Raw genomic sequence first — 22,298 nt, 5'->3', positions numbered from 1 at the left:
AGGGTCCTACCCAGTCATTTATCCAACAAGTGCTGAGGAATGTCTGCTATTAGGCAATCATTATGTAAGGCTAATCTAGACCTCGGGGTAACAGGACTGACAAGGTGCCTACCTTTCTTTCAGTGTAGAAAGGGAACAAGCAAGAAATGAGTGATGAAATCAACCTGTGAGGAGCTACCAGGGAGGACTTACCAGGATGTGCTGTGAGAACAACAGCAGAGGGTGATTTGCCAGTAAGAGACTTGGAGAAGAGGGTTGGGGCTGCTGGGATGGAGTCCCAGGCAGGACAATCTTGTTCTGGGACCTGATTCCAAGACACTTGACAGATCCAGGACTAAATGACCTAGAGAAGCATTTTCAGGCTGAGAAAAAGTGGGAACCAAGACTCTGAGGCATGACTTGTTTTGAAGCTGGGGCAGATGGGGGGTGTCTCTTACAGAAGTCTAGATTGTATGTGGTGTGTCACGTCCACCCTTGACCAGCAAGAATGACGCAACACCGAGGAATCTTCTTCTCACAGTTTATTCGGGAACCTTGATTTACAGGAAGTGGCCCTGAGCCCAGGAAGGCAGGGCTTAATATATCCAGCAACTACCAGTCATCTATGCCCAGGTGACACGCTAGGATAGGTTGTCACCAAGCAGATTTAGAAGGAGACGTGGCCTCTCTCCTAATAAGGAGTTGTTTATCACTGAGAGCACTCGCCGTCGGGCTGGCGGAAGGCAGAAACCGGCGCCATCTTTTAGGCTCGGTACTCTGCAGCTCCCAACAGTGGTGAGATGAGAGCACAGTGACTGAGGCCTCTAGGCCAAGTGAGAATTCAGTGCCAAGGGCTTTAGATCCTGCTGGAAAGTTTGGAGCAGGAAATGGCCTGGGCTGATGCATATTTATGGATCATTTCCATTAGGTTACATAATAGATTGTGGAGGGGTATGGGTGGGAATTGGAAAATTATTTATGAGACTATTGTAAGCAAGAGCCACAGAGAGCAGGGGAAGGAACTGGAAGTCAGTCTGACAAGAAGTCCCAGTAGTTTGGAGGCAGATGATGAGGGATGCACAGTGATGGAGTGTGACTCACATGGGTGCTTGGACTACACAGTATCCATTCTGTTTAGCTCAATGTCAGTAGAGCATTGCTGTGGCTCTCAAGGGCTGGAGTTATGACAGCCTGGATTCTGTGTACACAGGGAATGAAACCGTGTCAGTACCAATGTGAAAGGTCATGATGGTTCAATGTGTTAAATCCTGTATGCATATAGTGCCAGCTGCTTTGTTGGCTTTTGGGGACTCTACGCTGTCTTCTGGAGGATTGAGACATAGCGGTAGAGCTGACACTTAATGACTGTTTCAATCATGTCTGAACTACCCCATAAGGACAATTTGAGAAAAGTTAAGGGCAAAGGAGTGTGTGTGTGTGTGTGTGTGTGTGTGTGTGTGTGTGTGTGTGTGTGTGTATCACTGAAAGCTGTGGGTGTACATAGACTTGGAAACTGATATGTCCAATGACTGCGGTCTCCCTAACCTTTAGAAGTGAAGTGAACTTTCCTTGGTAGAGAAGAGCCAACCCCTTACTAGTGAGGAGAGACAAGCTGGTCAACCATATAATTTCCGGAGGAGAAAGTCTTCCCCTAATCCTATTTGCTTGGCTGCTGAGGGAAATGGGGAGGGGCCTTATTAATCATATGTTGGAAGGATGATAACAAAACAATTCCCCCCTAAGTTAATTAAACCCCGCTTTATTAGTGTTCATGACTCCCATTCTAGCATGCATTCTATGTCATATAGGGTCAAAATGTGACTGTGAGAGAATGATGAGCTGTGGCAAGTTAGCTGGGAAGAATTAGACTTCAAAGCACTGAAAAGCATTCCAGCCTTCAGAGAATGCGTGTGATTCCCAGAGGCGATACTTTGCATAATGATTAGGCAATTGTGACCTATTTAGTTTGATTTATAATGAAAAGAAAAATCTATGGTATGCTAATGAAAGATCTTGGCATATTTTCCTCAGCAATAGGATACAAATTGCCATAGGACCCAATGAGGAAGAATAATTACATAATGGACTTAAATTGTCTCCTTTATAGAAATAGTTGAGGAATATAGAAGCAGGACAAGGGTCATCTGTGTGTGTGTGTGTGTGTGTGTGTGTGTGTGTGTGTGTGTGTGAGAGAGAGAGAGAGAGAGAGAGTGTGTGTGTGTGTAGGGTGTTGTTGCTCTTGTTCTTGTTCATTTTGTTCATACCTAGACTTCTTTTATGTGTTTTAAACCTTGAGGAGGCAGGGTGCAGATAAGTGGCTTAGAGCCAGTATGCTTGTTTATGTATTCAATGTTATGCTTTGTGAACCCATGAAATTCTCCCACTAGTAGACGTCTGTGCATTGTGCCACAGACCAAATGGTAGGTCAACAGAGGGTAGGAGTTTTTAAAAAGGAATGTCAACTCCTCCATCCTTTTTGAAAAGCTCAATAACGAAGCTATATGTAAAGAAGACTACAGCCCAACCTGCAGCATTTCAGAGGCTTCACAGTGCTTGAGACGTGAGATTCAGTTTGTGATTTCATTTGCTCTTTGCAATGGGCCCTATTTCCAGGTCACCACGGTCCGAATGATATTTACCTCTTTGTGCTCTGTAGCTCTGCTGCATTCAATATCAATGGCAATTAAGATCCAATGTTAAAAGTTGTGCACACCCATCTCCTGGAATCACAGTTAGTTCTCCTTACCTTCAGGATCCTAGTGGATTACCCAAACCAGGAAGTAGATTCTTTTCTCCAGACAGAAGTGGTAAATTTATATTTTAATAACCTATTTAGGATGCTTTTAGAAGAAAATGATCCTAAATGGTTTTGTGTGTATGTCCTTGGTGAATGCACCCTAAAATCTCTTCCTAGGGGATACATATTCATGCTGTGAATTATCTTGTAAAAACAGTTGAACTTTTAGTTCTTTATTCTAGTTATATGTAGAAAATGCTTACGTCTAAGTCCTGCACTTCTCTTTCCTTTGCATATTAGCACTGCCTTTTAAAACTGTAAATCCTGGGATGTGTGTGACCTATCAGGGAATTCATGTACAAAGTCAGTAGAATTCTTTTTATTTGGCTTGGAGGGAAGTCCCCCAAAGAGAGTTGCAGAAGATGCTCTGTGTACTGGCCAAACAGCTCACTGAACTGTTAAGTGCTTAATAGTTCAACCAAGCTCAACTGGTAATAAGCAAAGGCTACTTTCCCCATTAACTGCAATTTAAAAAATGAAATGTTTACCCATGTTTAAAAAAAAAAGAAAAAGAAAAGAAAAACACCGTGTCAGTGAGTGATCTTAGGTGAATTCATACGCATGAATACTTAATAGATGGCAGCTGCTGTCACTGTCATAGCTGAACCTTTGCAAAGCACCAGTTACTTGCTAGGTGGCATTTGCCTTTTATGTGGAAGGGCTCATCCCTGTCTTCTGCCAGAACCTGCTTTACCACATTGAGGCTGGACTTCCCTTCACCACCTTCAGGCCATAGTTGTTCAGCATTGAAAATGTCACACTGGAAACTCCAGCAGCTTGTCAAGAAATTGAACTAAAAACATTTCCATTTTCTTCATCATCATGAGGATATTTTTTTAAAAAATGTTAAATCCAACACATTCTCTCTCTCTCTCTCTCTCTTTTAAGATTTATTTATTATGTATACAGTGTTCTGCCTGCATGTATTTCTGCAGGCCAGAAGAGGGCACCAGATCTCATTACAGATGGTTGTGAGCTACCATGTGGGTTCTGGGAATTGAACTCAGAACCTCTGGAAGAGCAGCCAGTGCTCTTAACCTCTGAGCTCTCTCTCCAGCCCCATCCTGAGGATCTTGCTTTAGTTGATTTAGGGTTTTTTGTTTGTTTGTTTGTTTGTTTGTTTGTTTGTTTGTTTTTTAAGATACAGTGATGATGAACAAAAATGTGTTCCCAAACCTCAGGAAGTGCAGGCAGGTCACAAAGACAGCCATCAGCTAAAATCAAAACACAGCAGAAAGGTATTTTGAAAGAATTGTACAAGAGGTGGTGAGGCCAGAAGAAGCATGAACACAGACCTCGTGTAGTTTGTGTCTTCAGATTGTCTGCCACCGAATGCACAAGTGACAGCAAGCAGAGGATATCTTCACACTGTCCCCATCACCTGAAGAAAACATTATGGTTACCCTGCATTGTCAATTATGTAAGGTCTAATGCTGTAAAGCATCTTAAGTGTAAAATGAGATCTGCTAGTGGCTAGAGGTGTAACCCAGCAGTAGAAAGTGTGCTTATCCTGTGTGAGCTGGAGGTGTAACCCAGCAGTAGAATGTGTGCTTAGCATGTGTGAGCTCCTGGGTTCAACCTGCAGCATAATAGCTGAGGCTGACAAATAAATAGATGCTAAATTCTAGATAATATAAAAGGATATAGTTTACTAAAATGCTGCATATAGTTTTCTATTTGAGTTATAAGTGTAATCAATCAGATTAGTATTTACTTTTCATTATGTGACTATTATTAAAGATAGCTGTATATGCTATGCTTGAAAAACAATTTTAAATATCAGAATACAATCCAGGCCTGGCTCCATGGCCTAATCAAAGTAAAGTGTGGGTTGGTGAGATGGCTCCATGGATAAAAGTGCTTGCCATACAAGCCTAATGACCTGAGCTTGACACCTGGAACCCACAAAAAGCCAAAAGTGGTGGCTAACATCTGTAATTGCAGCACTCCCATACAGACATGGATTCCCACAGAGAAATGGGAGACAGAGACAGGAAAATCTCCTGGAAGCTTCTGGGCCAGCTGTCTTGCAGTACACATAGCTATGGAGTCAGTAAGAGAGACCCTGTCTCAACAAGGTAGCAGGAGAGAACAGTTCCTGAGAGTTGTTGTCTGACCTCCACATGCATACTGTTCACGTAAGTTCACACACACACACACACACACACACACACACACACACACACACACACCACACTATACAAATATAAAATAATAATAAATGAAATTAGATTTTTAACTTTAAAAAGAGTAAAATGCAAACACACTTTTGGGGTCAGGGACCTGACAGGAGTGCAATTTTCAGGGCTTGGGCTCCCAGGAGGTAGGTGGGACTATATTGCTCACTCAGTTTAAGATCAAGTTCAACCAGGACTCCATGTAAAATGACAGGGCATGGACAATGAGGTACCCTTTATGTAGGCAGTGCTATAAGTGGTGCTCCTTGGAGCCTCTAAGTACACTGAGTTCAATGACCTACTTCTCATAGGTCCTTGGTTGCTATGGTGTTGGTAATCACTTCCCACACATAACTCCCTCTCACTGCCTACCCCTTGAGGTCTTTTTGGTTATTGATTCTAAGCACCAGGCAAAATGACTACTAACTTCTTAAGAAACAGCTTGACTAATGAAGAGGTGGAAAATGAAACACACAGACACACACCCCTTAGAATTGTGTGTGTGTGTGTGTGTGTGTGTGTGTGTGTGTGTGTGTGTGGTAGCTTATGCACATATTTACATGTGCATGGAGGCCAGAAGACAACCTCAGGTGATGTTTATCTTTGAGACAGGGTCTCCTACATACCTTAAAACTCTTAAAATCAGGTGTTATTATTTCTCTACATGAAACTGGAGCTATAAAAAGCTGATCCAACTCACCTCAGTGGCATCTCCAAGGTGACAGGACATTATGGGGGAGGGGGCACTATCCCTGTCACCATGGAGCCACAGCACTTTTCCATGCCTCCAGTCATCACAAAGGCCTTCAGATTTAACATTAAAGACTCAAAACCCCAAATTCGATTCTCAGCATCACACGTACCACGACAAAAGGAAAAATAAAAAATAAAAAGGGAACAAAATGGATTTGTGGATTATTTCTGGGAAATAATCCTTAGTATTGCATTGAGCCATGCATAAGGCTGCACTGTGGCAATGAAACTGAAAGTGGAAAGAGAGATGCACGTTTCATTGTTGATACATAAATGTCACTAACACAAAAGTCAACAGATGTTTGTGTGTACCTACCTCCCATGGGAGGTGGGGTGCCTTTAAAACAATGTAACACTGCTTACAATGTAACCTTATTTCTAGCCAGGTTTTTTGTTTTTGTTTTTTGGCATTGAAATTAGTTGTGAGGCTTTTTTCCTTTTAAATTTAAATTAGAAACAAGCAGTTTTACATGTCATCCCAGTTCCCTCTCCCTCTCCTCCTCCCCTGCCCTCCACCAATCCCCTATCCCATCCCCTTTTTGCTACCCAGGGAGGCTGAGATCTTCCATGGGAGATCTTCAAAGTCTGTCATATCATTTGGAGCAGGTCCTAGACCCTCCCCAGTGTGTCTAGGCTGAGAGAGTATCCCTCTATATAGAATGGGCTCCCAAAGTCCATTTGTGTACTAGGGATAAATACTAATCTATTAGGCCCCATAGACTGCACAGGCCTCCTAACTGACACCCACATTCAGGGGGTCTGGATCAGTTCCACAGCTGTCAGTCTGGGGTCCATGAGCTCCCAGCTCAGCTGTTTCGGTGGGTTACTCCAGCCAGGTCTGGACCCCTTTGCTCATTACTCTTCCCTCTCTGCAACTGGATTCCAGTTCAGTTCAGTGTTTAGCTGTGAGTGTCTGCTTCTGCTTCCATCAGCTACTGGATGAAGGCTCTAGGATGGCATATAAAGTAGTCACCTATCTCATTGGATAAGGGCATTTAAGGTAGCCTCTCCACTATTGCTTACATTGTTAGTTGGGGTCATCCTTGTAGATCTCTGGACATTTTCCTAGTGCCAGATTTCTCTTTAAACCTATAATGGCTCCCTCTATCATGGTACCCCTTTTTTGCTTTCCTCTATTCTTTTTCTAGCCAGTTTTAAATTAAGTCCAATTCAGAATATCCCATGTGTGTTCAAAAGATCTCTTGTCTCAAAATTCAAAGCCTTCTCAGACACATAGTGTTAAACTACGTAGGCCAACTTACAGTAGGAGTAAAGATGCAGGCTAATTGCAAGAAACTGCCAAAGTGGTGCCAGACTGACATCAGAAGGAATATTCTAGTAGCCCAACTTAGCGTCCTGTGAAGATCGAGGTTGTCACACCATTCGCTTCCCTTTCCCTTTGCAGTGTCTTTCAGGCCATTGGAGTGGGTGTTGGGTGGATGTTGTGGATGTTGAGTCAGTGCCCAGTCGACATTCTCCTCTCAGACTTCCATGACTGCCTTTACCTCCCTTTCTGTGACCTCCCACCTACTGCTTAGCTCTTCTATGCTGGCATTCACATGGTCAAGGCTCCAAAGAAGCTCCGGCCGGCCATACTGGACCAATAAAGGTAGCTTCCAGTCTTCCTCAGAATGCAGGCTTTTTAACCCTTGAATAGGACACTAACGTTAACCTGACCCCTTTCTTGCCAAATGGGATGGCATCACAAAGCAGAACAATTAGAGCAGAGTCCTGTCCCACAGGTTAGATGGGGCCTGGCATCTTCCGGGAGCAGTGAGGCAAGCAGTGTGAGCAAGGAAGAGACAGAGGGAGGGGTGGTTAGGCTGAGGCAAGGTTGTGTAAAGCCATGGAAAGTCAGTGCTTATGGACTTTGGTGAAGGGGATGTGCAGAAAAGCAACACTCTTGGCTTGATGTTTTAATGACTTTCTCCGGCTGTTGTGTTGAAAAGACACTGTTGGAAGAGAAAGATACAATTGGGAAGATAGGTTAGGAGATCATTGCAAGAGTCCAGGTAAGGGATGGCGCCAGATGAAGAATAGAGAGCATAGAGGTGGTGGGAAAATTGACAAGCTCTAGTTCTACGTGAAAATTGAAATGGACTGGGAGGACTTCTTGATGGATTGGATACGGAGACAGAGGAAAACAGAAAAGGTCAAAGGTAATGCTGGTCCCCCAGCCAGGTGATGTTACCTTTCCTTGCCACTCTGCATGAGAAGAAATTTTGCATAGGAAAAACTGTTTACTTTTTTTTTTTCAGAATTGTGATATCAGTATTAGCAGAGAGAGTTCTAGAATAATGCTAACTCTGAATCCTAACCCCTAGTACATGAACCTGTTTTATGTACATACTGTGCAGGGTTTTCCTTACCTCCACAATGCCCCCATTCTGGTTTTGAATATACTTTTTATAGATCTGGTTTCATGGCCCCATTACTGCTTTGTGAAAACTCTATCAGCATCCTAAAAATATAATTGGTAGGAATTCCAGATTTTTTCTTGATTCACTTGTAAATACATGCCCCTTAGTTTACTAATTTCCTTTTTTAATACTTATTTTTAACTTGTGTGAGTGCATGCTTGCATGTGTGTGTGTGTGTGTGTGTGTGTGTGTGTGTGTGTGTGTGTGTGTGTGTGTACACATAGAACTGGAGTTCTAGGTGATTGTGAGCAGCTTTGTGTGGGTGCTGCCTGATGGTATTGGTCCTCTGCAAGAGCAGTTCATGCTCTTACCACCCACCGAGCCATCTCTACAGCCCCAACACTGATTTTTAAGGCCAAAAGCTTTACATCTAAATGCTGTTGAGCTCAGGTAATTAGTGTTCAGCATACTGCTTTTGGATTCTGTCAGGTATTGGTTTGTTCTGAAGAATCTCAGCGCATGCCATCTAGTGATCAGAGAGCTCTGAAATCTTGTGATAATGATTGCCATTTTCATTACTAATCTTTTACATGTAGTGCTATGGTAACTGCCTTATTATTAGCAGCAAGCTGTATTTTAATATTTTATATAATGTATAAACTTATGGCACTCTATGGTTTCATGTGGTCATAATTTTTTAAAATTAAAACCCAGTCATGTGCAAAATGTACAAAGTAAAATTATACTTTGAATATGCTGTTTTCAGACTTCTGCAGAGAAAAAAACTTCAGATTTTCTGGAGGGTCTTTTCTTCCATCTTCTCACTTCTTTCCCAGCCAGGGCTTTCGATATACAATCTGTTCTCCAGAGATATAAATAAACTCCGAGTTAATGGATATTTTTTTGTGAAATATTTTTGAAATTTATAGGTTCACATCTAAGAAAGAAGGAAATTAAATTCAAAGGTCTTAAGTATGGTTTGTTGCTATTTTGACAATTTTTTTTGAAATATCAGTATCTAAAAGGAATATTGTCTCTGTGTAAAAACCTTCACAACAAGTTTTGTTAGTGGTGATAGATTCTTTGATCCCAAGCCGGCAAGAGACCTTAACCAGACTCCAGGATGACGATTCCCTTCACGTCTTACATCCCTTGGTTCACCTTGTCTTCCTATCATCACTTACTGTTTACTGCTCTAGTTGGCAGCGTGAACCTGGGAGAGCTGGACCTAAAGGTGAGGTGGACTAAGTCTCATGAAATAGCTGACTTTATTCAGAGCATCAGACAATTTATACTCTGAGGGTTAAGAAGGATCACAGGAGTTCAATCACAAGGACAAGCCACATGTGACAAAAACGTGTTTTCCATAGAGGTATATGAAAAACAGCAGCTGAAGTAAACCCACTCCTATGCAATACACCCTGAGAGGAGCACAAAAAACACATCCCAAAAACAATTCTGTGTTTTGAAGAAACGGAGGCCACAAGACTCTAGTCTTGTTTGCTTACAAACACTCAGAATTCTCCTCATATGACTCCATTCTTAGACTGTTTTCTGACATGGCCCATAGTTCTCTTTTATTTCCAGGTACAAGAAAACACATGAAACCCTGAGCCATGCGGGGCAGAAGGCCACAGCAGCTTTCAGTAATGTGGGCACCGCCATCAGCAAGAAGTTTGGAGATATGAGGTAAGCAAGCAAACCAAACAGGAGCTCTGCCAAAGAGCACTGTGTACTGGTGTTCGTGCTTTCTTTAATGGGTAGAAATGGCATTGCTTGGTGGCAGAGATAAATTTTCATGTTGGGATAGTTTCTGTTTGAAGGTTAGTTTAGAAGCCTGGCCCCAGCCATACCCTTTCAATCAGTAAAAGGAGAGGTCAGAGGGAATGAGGAGGGGTTTCAGAACAACCCAGTGCACAAAGAACCAATTAGTTAACATTTCTTTCACTGTGACAAAATATTCGACAAAAGCAACTTCCAGAAGAATCTGTTTTGTTTTGTAGTTTGAGGCTACAGTTCATCCTGGCCAGGAGGTCATGGCAAAGGGGTTTGGGGTAGCTGGTCACCTTCAGGAAGCAGACAGAGGAGAATTCTGGCCTCTCAGTCCTGGACCTACCCTATGGGTAGTGAGTCTTTCCTCCTCAGCTTAGCCTGTCTGAAAACAGTCTTACGGACACATCCAGAGACATGTTGCCATGGTGATTCTAAATCTAATCAGTTGTCAACGGATATTAAGCATCGCATATCTTAATTTAAATGATATAGGGAAATATTCAGTGGCATCTGCTCTGATAAATTATTCTGGGCTATATATTTGTATCCAATCATCTGGTATATTTTATATTTTAAAATGATACTACTTGGTTTATACTTCTGGTAGTTTTCTTTCTTTACTTTACCAGTATATTGACACATATTAAGAACTTATACACCTTCGATTTTAATAACTGAATTATCATACAGTATACAGCAGCAGTAGAACTTTTAAGTACCCTCCAATTATAGTTGTCAATAGTTCACAGAGACTAGGAAGGACACAAAGATAGACTTTGAATTAACCCTAACATCCTTACTGTAGAAACAGGGAAAACAGTGATGTATATGATATTTTTATTTTTTATATTATATGTGAGGGGAATGTTTCTCATAGTTATTACTGTCATATTTGTATTGTTTAAATGTCTGTCATTTTATTTTAAATTTGACTGGTGTGGCTTAGAAGATCTTTCTTTAGAAATCAATTTCATTTTTCTCTTAGAAACCAAATTAATTTTTTAAGTTGGGAAGTTTTAAGTTTCTCCTTTTCAAAAACTGCATATACATTTATGTCATAGATTTCTCAAACTGTTACTTCTCTGAAGCTTTGATACCTAGAAATAAATATTCATGTCTTTGTATTTACTTTCTTACACTGAAGGCTGTAAAATTATGTCTCGTATCCATGAACCATTTTCACTAGGCATTCATGTGAAAAGAATTAATTACAGATATGTACTTGAATACTCTGCATTGTTTTATCTTCATTTTTATGAATACCACATTATCAAAAGGCATTGAAAGCCTTCAGAGGTAGCATGAGATTTTTGTATTATTAGTTACTGCTAATTTTATTATAGGTAAAGTTTGCAGTCATATCAGTAGCATCAAACCATTTATCTGGACAAAATAATCCCTTACACAAAAAAGACCCTTCTGCCTATTATATATGGGAAAATATGTTTTGCCATGCTTATAAAGTTTGTTCTCTACAAATGCAGTTGAGAACTTTCTCTAGAACACTAGCACCTTGCACAACTCTGCCAAGTAGCTTTCATCCATCTTCATGAGTCCATATAAACATCTCTGGAGCATTTAAAGCACGTGTGCTCCGAGATTGCTCCTCTCTAAGGTGGTGCTCAGAGGTGTTTGGATGGGGGCTGGGAATCTGGGAAAGTGACTGCTTTGGGAAGCAGTGATCCCATCTTTACCTGGATGGTCTGTCTCCCTTATCAAACACGGATGAGAGGAGCAGGGAGATAAGACTCAGTGACAGAGGGAGCCCTTGGCTTCCATCCAATCACAGAGAAAGTGAGAGAAACCCAAGTAGCAATGCCACTGGGTTATTATAGAGCCCTGCATGTATTATGTACTCAAGTGCTAGTTTAATCTTTATTACACAACCAACTCAAAGTGGTCCTTACACGAAGAGAATCAGGAAGCATCTGCAATGGGGACCTCTTGTGTCTTATAAAGGTGCCTCATGTTTCTCTAGGGAGGAACAAAGACGGTTGTACATAGTGTGTTGGTATACTGCTGTTCATTTTGTGCTAAGTGTGAGACCCAGTTGTCAACTGCCTTTCCTCCTGTGTTTGTTTGTTTGTTTGTTTTTCGAGACAGGGTTTCTCTGTATTGTTTTGGAGCCTGTCCTGGAACTAGCTCTGTAGTCCAGGCTGGCCTCAAACTCACAGAGATCCTCCTGTCTCTGCTTCCCAAGTGCTGGGATTTAAGGCGTGCCACCAATGCCCAGCTTAAAGTGTTTTGTTTTACCACAGTGTATAAACTTATTTCCCAGGGGTTCCAGGCTGTTCACTAGCTACAACTTCATTGAAAGATTCACAGTTTTCACTGTGAAGTGACGGGTGTTATTATGCTAGATTTATGTCAGTAGAAAAGCAATTGCCTAGCATTCGTGAGGTCTGAGGTTCGAGCCTCATTGCTTTAGAAAAACAAAAAGTAGCTAAAAATCCTGGAAAATGTAGTATACATTTCTAGAGAGTTAAATACAGTCCTGAGAATTTTTAGTTGAAAAAAGTCAGAGATGTATTTCTAGTTTTTTTTTTTTTTTTATCAAGTATTACAAAGGCTTTAGTTTCAAATTTTACTCAAAGAAGTAATGTGTATGCAATTTTTAAATTCCTTCAGGTTAATACACTCAAATGAGAGAGCTTCCTTCTTACATTTTGTTCAAACTAATGTGTCAATTTATAAGATGATAGTAGGAAATGTTAAAATTTTAACCAGGTATTTTACCTTAAGCTTTCCCTTGGTCTAAAGTGTGGTATTACCCTATACTATTCATTATACTATAAAATTCCTCTGTGTTCCAATCAACTTTCTGACCATGTCTAGTCTTTTTTCCATCTGTAAATACATAGCATTAGTGGTACTTCCTCACCTGGGTCTTAGAGTCACATCTGTGAAGTGAACTCTCAGGAAGTATAAACTGTTGGGATAGTTTTTATAATAACAAATTGGCATCCTCTCAGAATTTCCCAGAATTTGTTCAGACGGTGAGCCACTGGGGACCAAATGTTCAGAGAAAGCATGTGACGGAGGCTTGCCATCAACATATCACTGTGGGAAAAGCAGCTAGAAGCAAGATTTCAGTAGAGCAGCAGACAAAAATCTTGAAGACACATTTAAAAATCTGTACTATCGGCTGCCATTTCTGCACCTGTGGAGCCCACGGGTTGAAAATAGTTTTTAATTCACCTTTATTGAAGAGGTACCAAGTTTTGTGTTGAGACTCTCTAGGTAACAAGACATAATGAATGCCATATGACTTTACCCTTTGTAAAGGCATCCAAGTAATAAGCATAGAATAAAACCTATATGCAAACACTAAGGCTTTCTATGCAAGGACTCCCATGTCTGTGGGGATCCTGAAACACTTCCCGTCAGCATGCACAGGGAAGGCCGACTGTGCATTCAAAAGAACAGTGAATGGAGTTACTTCACCCTTTCTTTTGAGCTCTTGCAAAGGACGTAAGTCACATAAGGTCATGTCTGTACCTTCTGTGCTAACTCAGCCCTGTTCTTCTCTCCCATGCTGCCTGGCTGCAGGTCTCACTCCATTGGGTAAGAACACTATGTTGAGTCTGTGAGACTGTGTAAGGTCTGCAGCTCCCTCCTCGCATGCTATTCCCTTCTACCCTTGGCTCTCAGCTCCCTTCATGCTGTGTCACAATCATAAAACGAGACCATTTTCCATAGCATGCATGAAACAAGGAACATGGTAATTGCACAGCAACGAATCTGATGGGGTTGATTGAACCACACATTCATCTAACTCTCCAATCTTTCCCACCAGTTTCATTTGCTAAAATTCAGAGGTTTAAAAAGAAAGTGGGAATTAAGAGTTTTTTTTTTTTTTTTTTTTTTGATTGTTTGTTGGTTTGCTTAGTTTTTATTTTATTTTATTTTGGTTTTTTGAAACAAAGTTTCTTTGGGTAGCTTTGGAACATGTCCTGGCCTCGAACTCACAGAGATTTGCCTGCCTCTGCCTCCCAAATGCTGGGATTAAAGGCATGCGCCACCACAGCCAGTTTTATTTTGTTATTATTTTTTTTTAAATAAAACTTGCAGAATATGAAACAGAGAACTCTTTCCCTCCTATCACTTTTCTCCGAATTTCTTTAACTTTGACACACTGACATCTAAACTTTAATTTCCATATTTTGAAGTTGTAGGAAGGAAAATTACTGGAAAACACTTTAGGTTGAGAAGTCAGTGGCAGCCAGGTGTTGGTGGCGCAAGCCTTTAATCCCAGCACTCGGGAGGCAGAGGCAGGCAGATCTCTGTGAATTCGAGGCTAGCCTGGTCTCCAGAGCGAGTGCCAGGATAGGCTCCAAAGCTACACGGAGAAATCCTGTCTCGAAAAAACAAAAAAACAAAAACAAACAAACAAAAAAATAAGTTAATGGCTTCCAGTCTGAGGATTTCAACTTAAGCCTTCTTTCTGGAATCTTAGTATGAACTTAATCCACTCCCATCCCAGATTGTATTTAATGAGATGAACAGATTGGCAATACTGATTTCCTGTAGTGATGTGTTTTCTATATATAATCTTTGGGAGGCTACCAGTACTGCCCGAATGACCTTGTCTTTCCCACTTTTCAATAGAAGACCGCCCATCCTGATAGTTTTACTTGGTAGTCTCCAGGATGTGTGACAGACCTGAACCTGTTATGTTAGCTTCTAGAGCAGTGGTTCTCAACCTTCCTAATGTTGTACCCCTTTAATTGCAGTTCCTCATGTTGTGGTGACCCCAATCATAAAATTATTTTTGTTGCTACTTCATAGCTGTAATTTTGCTACTGTTAGGAATCATAATTTAAGTATCTGTGTTTTCCAATGGTCTTAGGTGACCCCTGTGAAGGCGACCCCTGTAAAATGGTTGCTCTAACCCAAGGGGTAGTGACCCACAGGTTGAGAACCACTGTTCTAGGGAAAAGAGCAAGCAGGACGAATGTTTAAAATGTTACAGGAGAGCAAGCCCTAGCCCAGGGTAATGGAACCCAGATTGCTTCCTCCCAACTGCTCACTCCAGTTCTGGGCAAAACTCAATAGACAATACCAGGCAAGGAGAAGGGAGATAATGAGTCAGCTACTCTAGGATTAAGAGGATCGGTCTCCTAAAATTCTCGGGCATGTTTACATTTGTACCAGTTGTTCTTGACAATTAGCCCAGAATGGATGTAGAAGTCTCCTCTTGCAGCTGGTGTGTGTGGATGAACAGTGTTAGCCTGGCATGCACTTCCTAGGATGCCTTCTCTTAACCATCTGCACTCCTCTGGACAGTTTCTGTCCAATGGAACATTAGCATCTACCTGCCTGGCCATCCTTCCTGGGTGCAGCTCTTACTCTTCCCCAGTGTGAGAAGGAAGTGCAGACCAGGGATGTGCTGGGGGATACCACACCTTCTAGATTTCCTGCAAGGCCCCTGGGAAAGAGTGGAGGCCTTGGCCATCTATTCTCCCTTATGCCCTTGGAAGCTGATTGTGGTCACTTATGCCCAAGGAAAACAAATAACGTCTCAGTTGGGTGGGCAGGGAATACATCGGTTGTTTGAAATAGCTGTTTTAGAACTTTCAAGCCAGAGTTTTTCCACAAACTTAAATTGTGCTGTCTTCTTCCCCCCTCCCTTTAATGTGCTTTGTTCTAAGGTACTCCATTCGCCATTCCATAAGTATGCCTGCCATGAGGTAATGTGTACAAAATATTCACATCATATTAATGTAGAATGTATATGAAGCATTTTTGAATTTTTATATGTGAATTCCTTCCTTGTGTCACTTTATGAGAAAAGAATTAGCTGTGGTGCCATGCTATGCCTCTCACTTTCTTCTGACTATCTTCAGGAGGGAAGGTGGCCACTTGCTGTGGACTTGGGTTTTTTACAGAAACAGGACCTTAAATCCAACCCTTTCTGAGATCAGGGAGGAGAACTTCTATCACAATCTCCATTTATAAAGAACTAAGAGCTACCTTGCATGGATCTGTGAGGTCAAAACAAAGTAACATTATCTGAAGCACTAACATGAGGCCGGGAACATTCTAAACACCTTTACATAATTAAATGCAAACCTGGGAGGTGGGAGAGAATGGGAGAAAAAAAAAAGAACTATGTCAATAAGATGTTGAGAAGAGTTGTTTGCTAAAAGTTTAACAATGACAGACCACTATGATCCTGGAGATCCTGGATGGATTACTGGTGAGAATACCCAAGTTCAAGGTTGCATGGCTCAGTGATATAGTATGACTAAAAAAAATCACTAGTGGTAATAGTCTGGAGGTATGGATGTTCATAACAGAAATGAGAAGAGGCACAGTTCTGCCAAAGACCAATGTTACATCCACAGTAAAGCACTGTGTTGAAAATAACAGGCTGGAACCACATTTGCTGTTCATCCCATGGTGCTCTGGCAGCCTGGGCTGCAGGCAGTGTGGGACAAGAAGCATATGGAGCCTCTGCGACCTTCCCACACTTCAGTCAGAACTATGGCTCCCCTATGGCTCTCTTCTGCTTCCTACTATACATTATGATTTAGAGTAATTGCAGAGGGAACTCAGTTACTTTAAATAGTATGAGACCACTAGAACCAAATTCTTCCTAGGGTCATTTGCAGTATCAAAGGTTTGATTAAACAGTTTCCCTGCTCTCCAGCATGCATTCTAGTGTAATTTAATTAGAGAAATGTTTGTTCTTTTCTGTCTGATGAAGTCTCTTCCACGCTGGGGATATTTGCCCAATTAGTTGGTTGGGAAATTTACCACAGTGTTTGGTTTTCTGTTACCACTTCCATAAGACACCCTGACTGGGTAGTGCAACCCAAGGCTTTTATCTCCTTGACTGACCAAGTTTAAATCTGGGTGTCCGAAGAAGGCTTGGTTTCACTCTGAGAACCAGAAATCCATCTTGTGGTCGGTAGGTCAAAGACAATCTCATCAACTTCCTGGAGTTAACTTTGAAAGGAAATTAAGTTTACTAATCTAACATATACCCACAAACCATCCATCTTAACTGTCTACCCACTGTAGGCCTACGGATCTGATGGATGCCATGTGGGCAGTCTCAGCCAAATAAAGCCTGAAGAGAAAATGAAGTACCACAGTATATAATTTTGAGTCATACAAATGTAATTTCACCATGAAACAGAGGCATTATGAAGGATTACTCACAGGGACTTGACTAATGGTTGAGTCATGTGCGAGGTATAAAGCTGTGCCCTGCAGTGTGAATAGAGGTACAGTTCTAGCCATGGGGACTGTCCAAGTCATAGGAGCAATCCTCAACAAACCAAAGACCTAGAGAATACATTTGTCTTAAGCCATGGCTCATCTCACACCATACAACCAAACATTTTATAGCCACACTCCCTTATGAAGATTCTGTAGGGCATTTTTTTTCTTATTTTATTATGCTCTGTACTCAAGAAAGAGCAAGTAGTTTATCAACTATGTTAAAATTTGAAATATTTGACATGAATACAATGGCAATTGTTACTGAAATGTGACATGCCAAATTTAAGATACAGCTCTCAGTTTAGCTTCTATTTCTTTAAATGGATTTAGTGATACCATTTGTAATGCAGTGATATCAATTGTGGTCAAATCCAACAAAGAAAGCACCAAATGACTTAAGTCCACAGATGGGTGGACAGATAATACAACGCAATGCTTGAGTCATTAATAAAATGCCAATGAGATAAGAAGGCTCCATCTCCTAAAGGGGTGGAAAACTAATGCATACAGCTAGCAAAGAAACGGCTTAGAAAGCTGATGGGGGTAGCCGGTGTAAAATAATGAAACATCTACTTTCAGAAACACCACTTCCTGGAATCTGTCAATGTCATTATTTTTTAAGGCACAGAAAGAAAAACCAGGAACATTTTTTTTCCCCTCCTTGAGCTATTTCTTGTCTGTCTTGGCTCAAATTTACTGAAATAAATTTCCAAGCAGGAAAACTCATGCATGACCTTTAGACAGATCTTCCACTAAAACAAACAGAAAAATTGAGTTAGGAAGGGGAATGTTGTGGTAGAAAACAATTAACAAATGTAAAATTAGCCAGCAGTCCATCGGCTCAGTGAAAATGACTTCTGGAGGACTAGGAAATTATTATAGTTGGATCCTTGGCATCTGGTGACCATTTTACTTAGAAATATTCCATGTCTATGTTTTTGGACCTATCTGAACAGAAGCAAAGTACATTTTAAAACATAGTTGGTATAGGTGGCAAGCTGACAGCCAGCTCTCGTGCAGAAGTGATATTTACAAACAAGAACTGAAAACCAAACAACATGATTGCTAAGACACAAGGTCTTCAGAGCTGACCTCTCTTTTTTTATTTTAGGAATTCTCCTACTTTCAAATCATTTGAGGAGAGGGTTGAGACAACTGTCACAAGCCTCAAGGTACAGATGAAGTGAATTGTGTATGATTGGGTCCATTTCATGAGGACAGCTTAGTCATTGTTATCATTAGTGCTGAAGGCAAGGTAGGGTCATCACCATTCTATGAAGTCAGAAGGTAGACACATGTAAAAACAGGCCTTTTCCTTCCATGGAGACCTCCAGATAAAATCAGCAGTGAAGAATATTCCTGCATCCTTAATGTTGATTATAAAACACTCAGGTGGGTTTTCATTCACCGCTTAATTTCACGTACCCAAAGGTGTACGTGAGAGGATTATGGATGGAAAATGAATAAAGTTTCTATAATAGCTCACAGATCTTCTGGTTTGGATGCTAATTAGCAAAATCAAATTGGTTGCCATGTGTCATAATGCCATTGCTACCATCCCAGACTTATCTACCAAGTTTGCATACTGACCACACACAGTATGACTATCTCAGTGGAAAAATTATGCAGTGCCACAGAATGCATTAGTAATTAGAAATTACACCTGTTCCGTGGTCGGTGTTAAGGTTTTATTAACTATCTAACCACAGATGTTAATCTATAGGGAGGAAGAAAAATATCAAAAGCAAAACTAATCTTGATTTTAGAGGCATAAATGTAAAACATGAAAACACATTGAAAATCAATTATTAAAAGAAACTTTGGGAAGATGCCACACAAATAATGATGTCCTTACCTCTTGATATAATTACTATCATGAACATAGTTCATTCTGATATTTTAATTATTACTGGGATCTAGAGATCAAAATGGTAACAATTTAGCTGTCTCTGGACCCTCATCATGTCAGTCTCACATGTGCAAGGGTGAAAGTTAGTCCTAAACAGGTCCCAGGTGCTTCCAATGATTTGGACCTGCAGGATCTTCCCTAAAGCAGGCTCTTTCACAGGGCCTGCTTTTCAAGGCCTGTGATCAGGTTTTAAATGCTCCAGAGTGAAACTGTCTGTCAGTGTCAGTATTGTATGGTGCTTGTCAACTCCCCACACCCCTCCTCTGAGTATGTAAGGATTAATAGGCACCACTAAATTGTCCTGTAAAGTAGGGCATTAAAAAAAAAAAAAAAGCAACATACTGTGTTGTGCGCCTGTCTCTCACTGGAACGTTTTGTATAAAAGTAAATGACTCAAACATCCCAAGTCAGTTTCTCAACACTTGGGTTCCAGCCTCCCATCAGCTCTTGATTACAGTTTGTGTTCCTTGTTAGAGGAGTTCTGATGTAGAAGTTGTACTTTTTTTAGGTTCCTTTAGAAGGAGGAGATATGAAGAAGCCAAAGATGATAAAGAACAACCCATTTCCGTTTGCTTTTAGGAAAAGGGCAAACTCATGGTTCCCATGTAAGCGTTGTTGTCACAGTCTCAGACTCTTACTGTTTTCTCCTCATGGAGACAGAAGGCATACAACTAATCTCCTCCTTCAGGCAGGCACATGTCCGTGAAATCCATCAGATGCCGTGCTTTGTCTAGAGCTCCTGGGAGCAGACTCTGAGTGTGCAACTGGCCATGGCTTTCACAAGACTCACATCCTGCTCATCTCCCAGTCAAAGCCATTGCCAGGTGCTGCATGAAGCCTCTCACTTCAGCAGAAACTTCTCATACTCCCTGCTGCTCAGACTGAATAACAGATACATCAAAGTGTCTTTTCTATAGCTTACTTGCTGCACTTTGCTTTTGGGTTCTAAATCTTGAAGTTTCTCTCTTGGTCTCCACCTACAGGCCTTGAGGCTGTTTTCTCTTGAGGGACTAACTCAGTAAGGAAGACAGGATGCCTCCGTGTTTCGTTTCCAGGCACAAGCTCCACTTTAAGCTTGGTTTCTAATCCCCTGACAGGGAGTCAGGGTCAGGTTTATGGTCTATGGGGAACAAACATTCTGCAGTGAAGCAATACCATCCCCTCAAGCAATCTGACACATACCAGAGGGCACTGTTCCAAGTCAGTGTTTCTCTTTTTATATGCAGTTCAATGGGCAGTGTGATAGTTCATGGAAAACTTTCCAGTTCATTATAATCATATAGCGTTTGGTCCTGCCAACATGCTGGCAGTTTATTACTGGAGGATAGCTCGTCTAGTTTCATCTGCAGAGCTAACCAGCATTCTTGCTATTCCATCCATAACTGACAGATGCAGAGTCCACACCTACAAAAGCACATTTTGTGTATTTAACCATGTTCTGATTCGTCATGAACACCGACATCTGTCACCCACCCTTCCTAAATGCCATGCAGACCGTAGTTTCAGTGAACCTGCTTTCTGATGACTACATTACAGAATGAATCGAGCCTTCAAAACCCAAAGATGGATTGCTTATGTGATGCGGTTTAATGCTTTGTGTTTTCCTAGACAGTTACTCTGAGAGATTAGGAGCCCTACTGTGCAGTTCAAATGAAACTGTCCGTAAAGAATGATTCTAATTCTGGGGACAAAGTGATAGATTCTTAGATGTACAATATTGTGAAGAGAAGGGTGCAAAAGAAGTTTACTGTTTGTGTCTTCACTTAAGCCAAGAATTACACTCTGATGCCCAAAGCACTGCCATGGGCAGATACTAAACACGCATGGTTAGAAAATCTCCACATCCCATTTGTTTACCAGATTGAGGTTTTTTGCTTTTTTTTTTTTTTTTTTTTTTTTTTTTTTTTTTGGTTTTTCGAGACAGGGTTTGTCTGTGTAGCTTTGGAGCCTATCCTGGCACTCGCTCTGGAGACCAGGCTGCCCTCGAACTTACAGAGATCCGCCTACCTCTGCCTCCCGAGTGCTGGGATTAAAGGCGTGCGCCACCAACACCCGGCCAGATTGAGTTCTTAAAAAGCAACTCTTTATCTTGCTTATTTTGGTTTGAGAAAACAAAAAAACTAGATAAAGTATAAGAGGAAGCACCAGTAATTAGAGTTCACCTGACATAACTATGTGGGATTTCTATTATTAAATGGAAGCTAGAAGAGAACTAGAATTTTTGTTTGTTTGGTTGGTTTTGCTTTTGTTTTTCAAGACAGGATCTCACTGTGTAGCCCTGTCTGTCCTAGAATTCACTATATGGGCTAGCCTGGCTCTACGTCATAGAGATCCACCTACCTCTGCCTCCCTAGTATGGAAACTAAAGGTATGTGCTACTGCACCCTGTGAGAATTCCTATTTTTAAGATCCCGAAGGAACTGGCACTCTTCACCCAGTAGATTACATTAAATCAATCCTACTTGTTTCTCTGAGGAAAGGAATGGCACAGTGGAAGTCACACAGCTGAGGGCATTGATGTCTACCCATTTCCGCCCAGTGCTAAGATCACAGGTTTGGGGCTTGATGCCTTGTGCAGAGGTCCATAACTAAGGCCCCTGAGGCAGCTGGCCACCTATTTTTGGATTATATATAATCTAAAAATGGTTTTGCATATTTACTTATTCAAAATAATATTGTGATGTATAAAATTTAAATTGCATGACATTCAAATTGCAGTGTCCATCCCTACTCAGCCCATGCTCGTCACTTATTAGCACTATTGGTGGCTGCTTTCTACGATAGCTCACTTAAGTGTCAGTGCTCAAGATGATCTGGTTCTGAAGTATGAAATATTTACTCTGGCCTTTCATAGTAATCGCTCTCCTGGCTAGGCATGGTAGCACATGCCTGTAATTCCAGCTTAAGCAGGGGAATTAGGAGTTTACGGTCAGCTTGGCCAATGTAGAGTTATAGGCCAGTCTGGGATACATAGGAACTTCGTGGAGGGAAACAAACAAACAAATACATAAAGTTAATTATTTAATTTCTGATCTAAGTAATGTAGGAATAATTAGATATATTTCTGATCTAAGCAATGTAGAAAAGTCAATTTAATAACAATTTAAAAGGCAAAAAAAGGAGTTTTTGATAGTTGAGTTATGGAGTTTTTTAATGAATGAACTGCTTTTAAACCCTGGTTAAGTTTTTATTAATTTCTTTTCTTTTATGTATGTGAGTATTTCTGCCTGTGTGTATATCTGTGTACCACAGGTATGCCTGCTACTCATGTTAGTCAGAAGACGGCTTCAGATCCCTTGGAACTGAAGTTACTGATGGTT

The 22,298-nt window shown here is 41.0% G+C and overlaps 1 protein-coding gene across 3 annotated transcripts in view; it reads left to right on the top strand.

Annotated features, from left to right (window-relative positions):
• Tpd52l1 (TPD52 like 1) overlaps window positions 1-22,298 on the top strand; it is a 38,487-nt gene that overhangs the window by 14,681 nt on the left and 1,508 nt on the right. Inside the window, exons 3-6 of one of the 3 annotated variants that reach the window (XM_035440339.1) lie at window positions 9,654-9,755; window positions 13,389-13,403; window positions 15,491-15,529; window positions 18,181-18,241. In XM_035440339.1, the coding sequence (XP_035296230.1) occupies window positions 9,654-9,755; window positions 13,389-13,403; window positions 15,491-15,529; window positions 18,181-18,241 (217 nt within the window). The remainder of the gene's footprint in view (window positions 1-9,653; window positions 9,756-13,388; window positions 13,404-15,490; window positions 15,530-18,180; window positions 18,242-22,298) is intronic. The other 2 variants (XM_035440338.1, XM_035440340.1) reach the window with 2 other exon arrangements.

Source organism: Cricetulus griseus, chromosome 2 (assembly GCF_003668045.3).
Source record: "Cricetulus griseus strain 17A/GY chromosome 2, alternate assembly CriGri-PICRH-1.0, whole genome shotgun sequence".
Taxonomy (NCBI): domain Eukaryota; kingdom Metazoa; phylum Chordata; class Mammalia; order Rodentia; family Cricetidae; genus Cricetulus; species Cricetulus griseus.
Note: the sequence above shows the minus strand (reverse complement) of the source record. Positions and strands in the feature narration are given on the sequence as shown.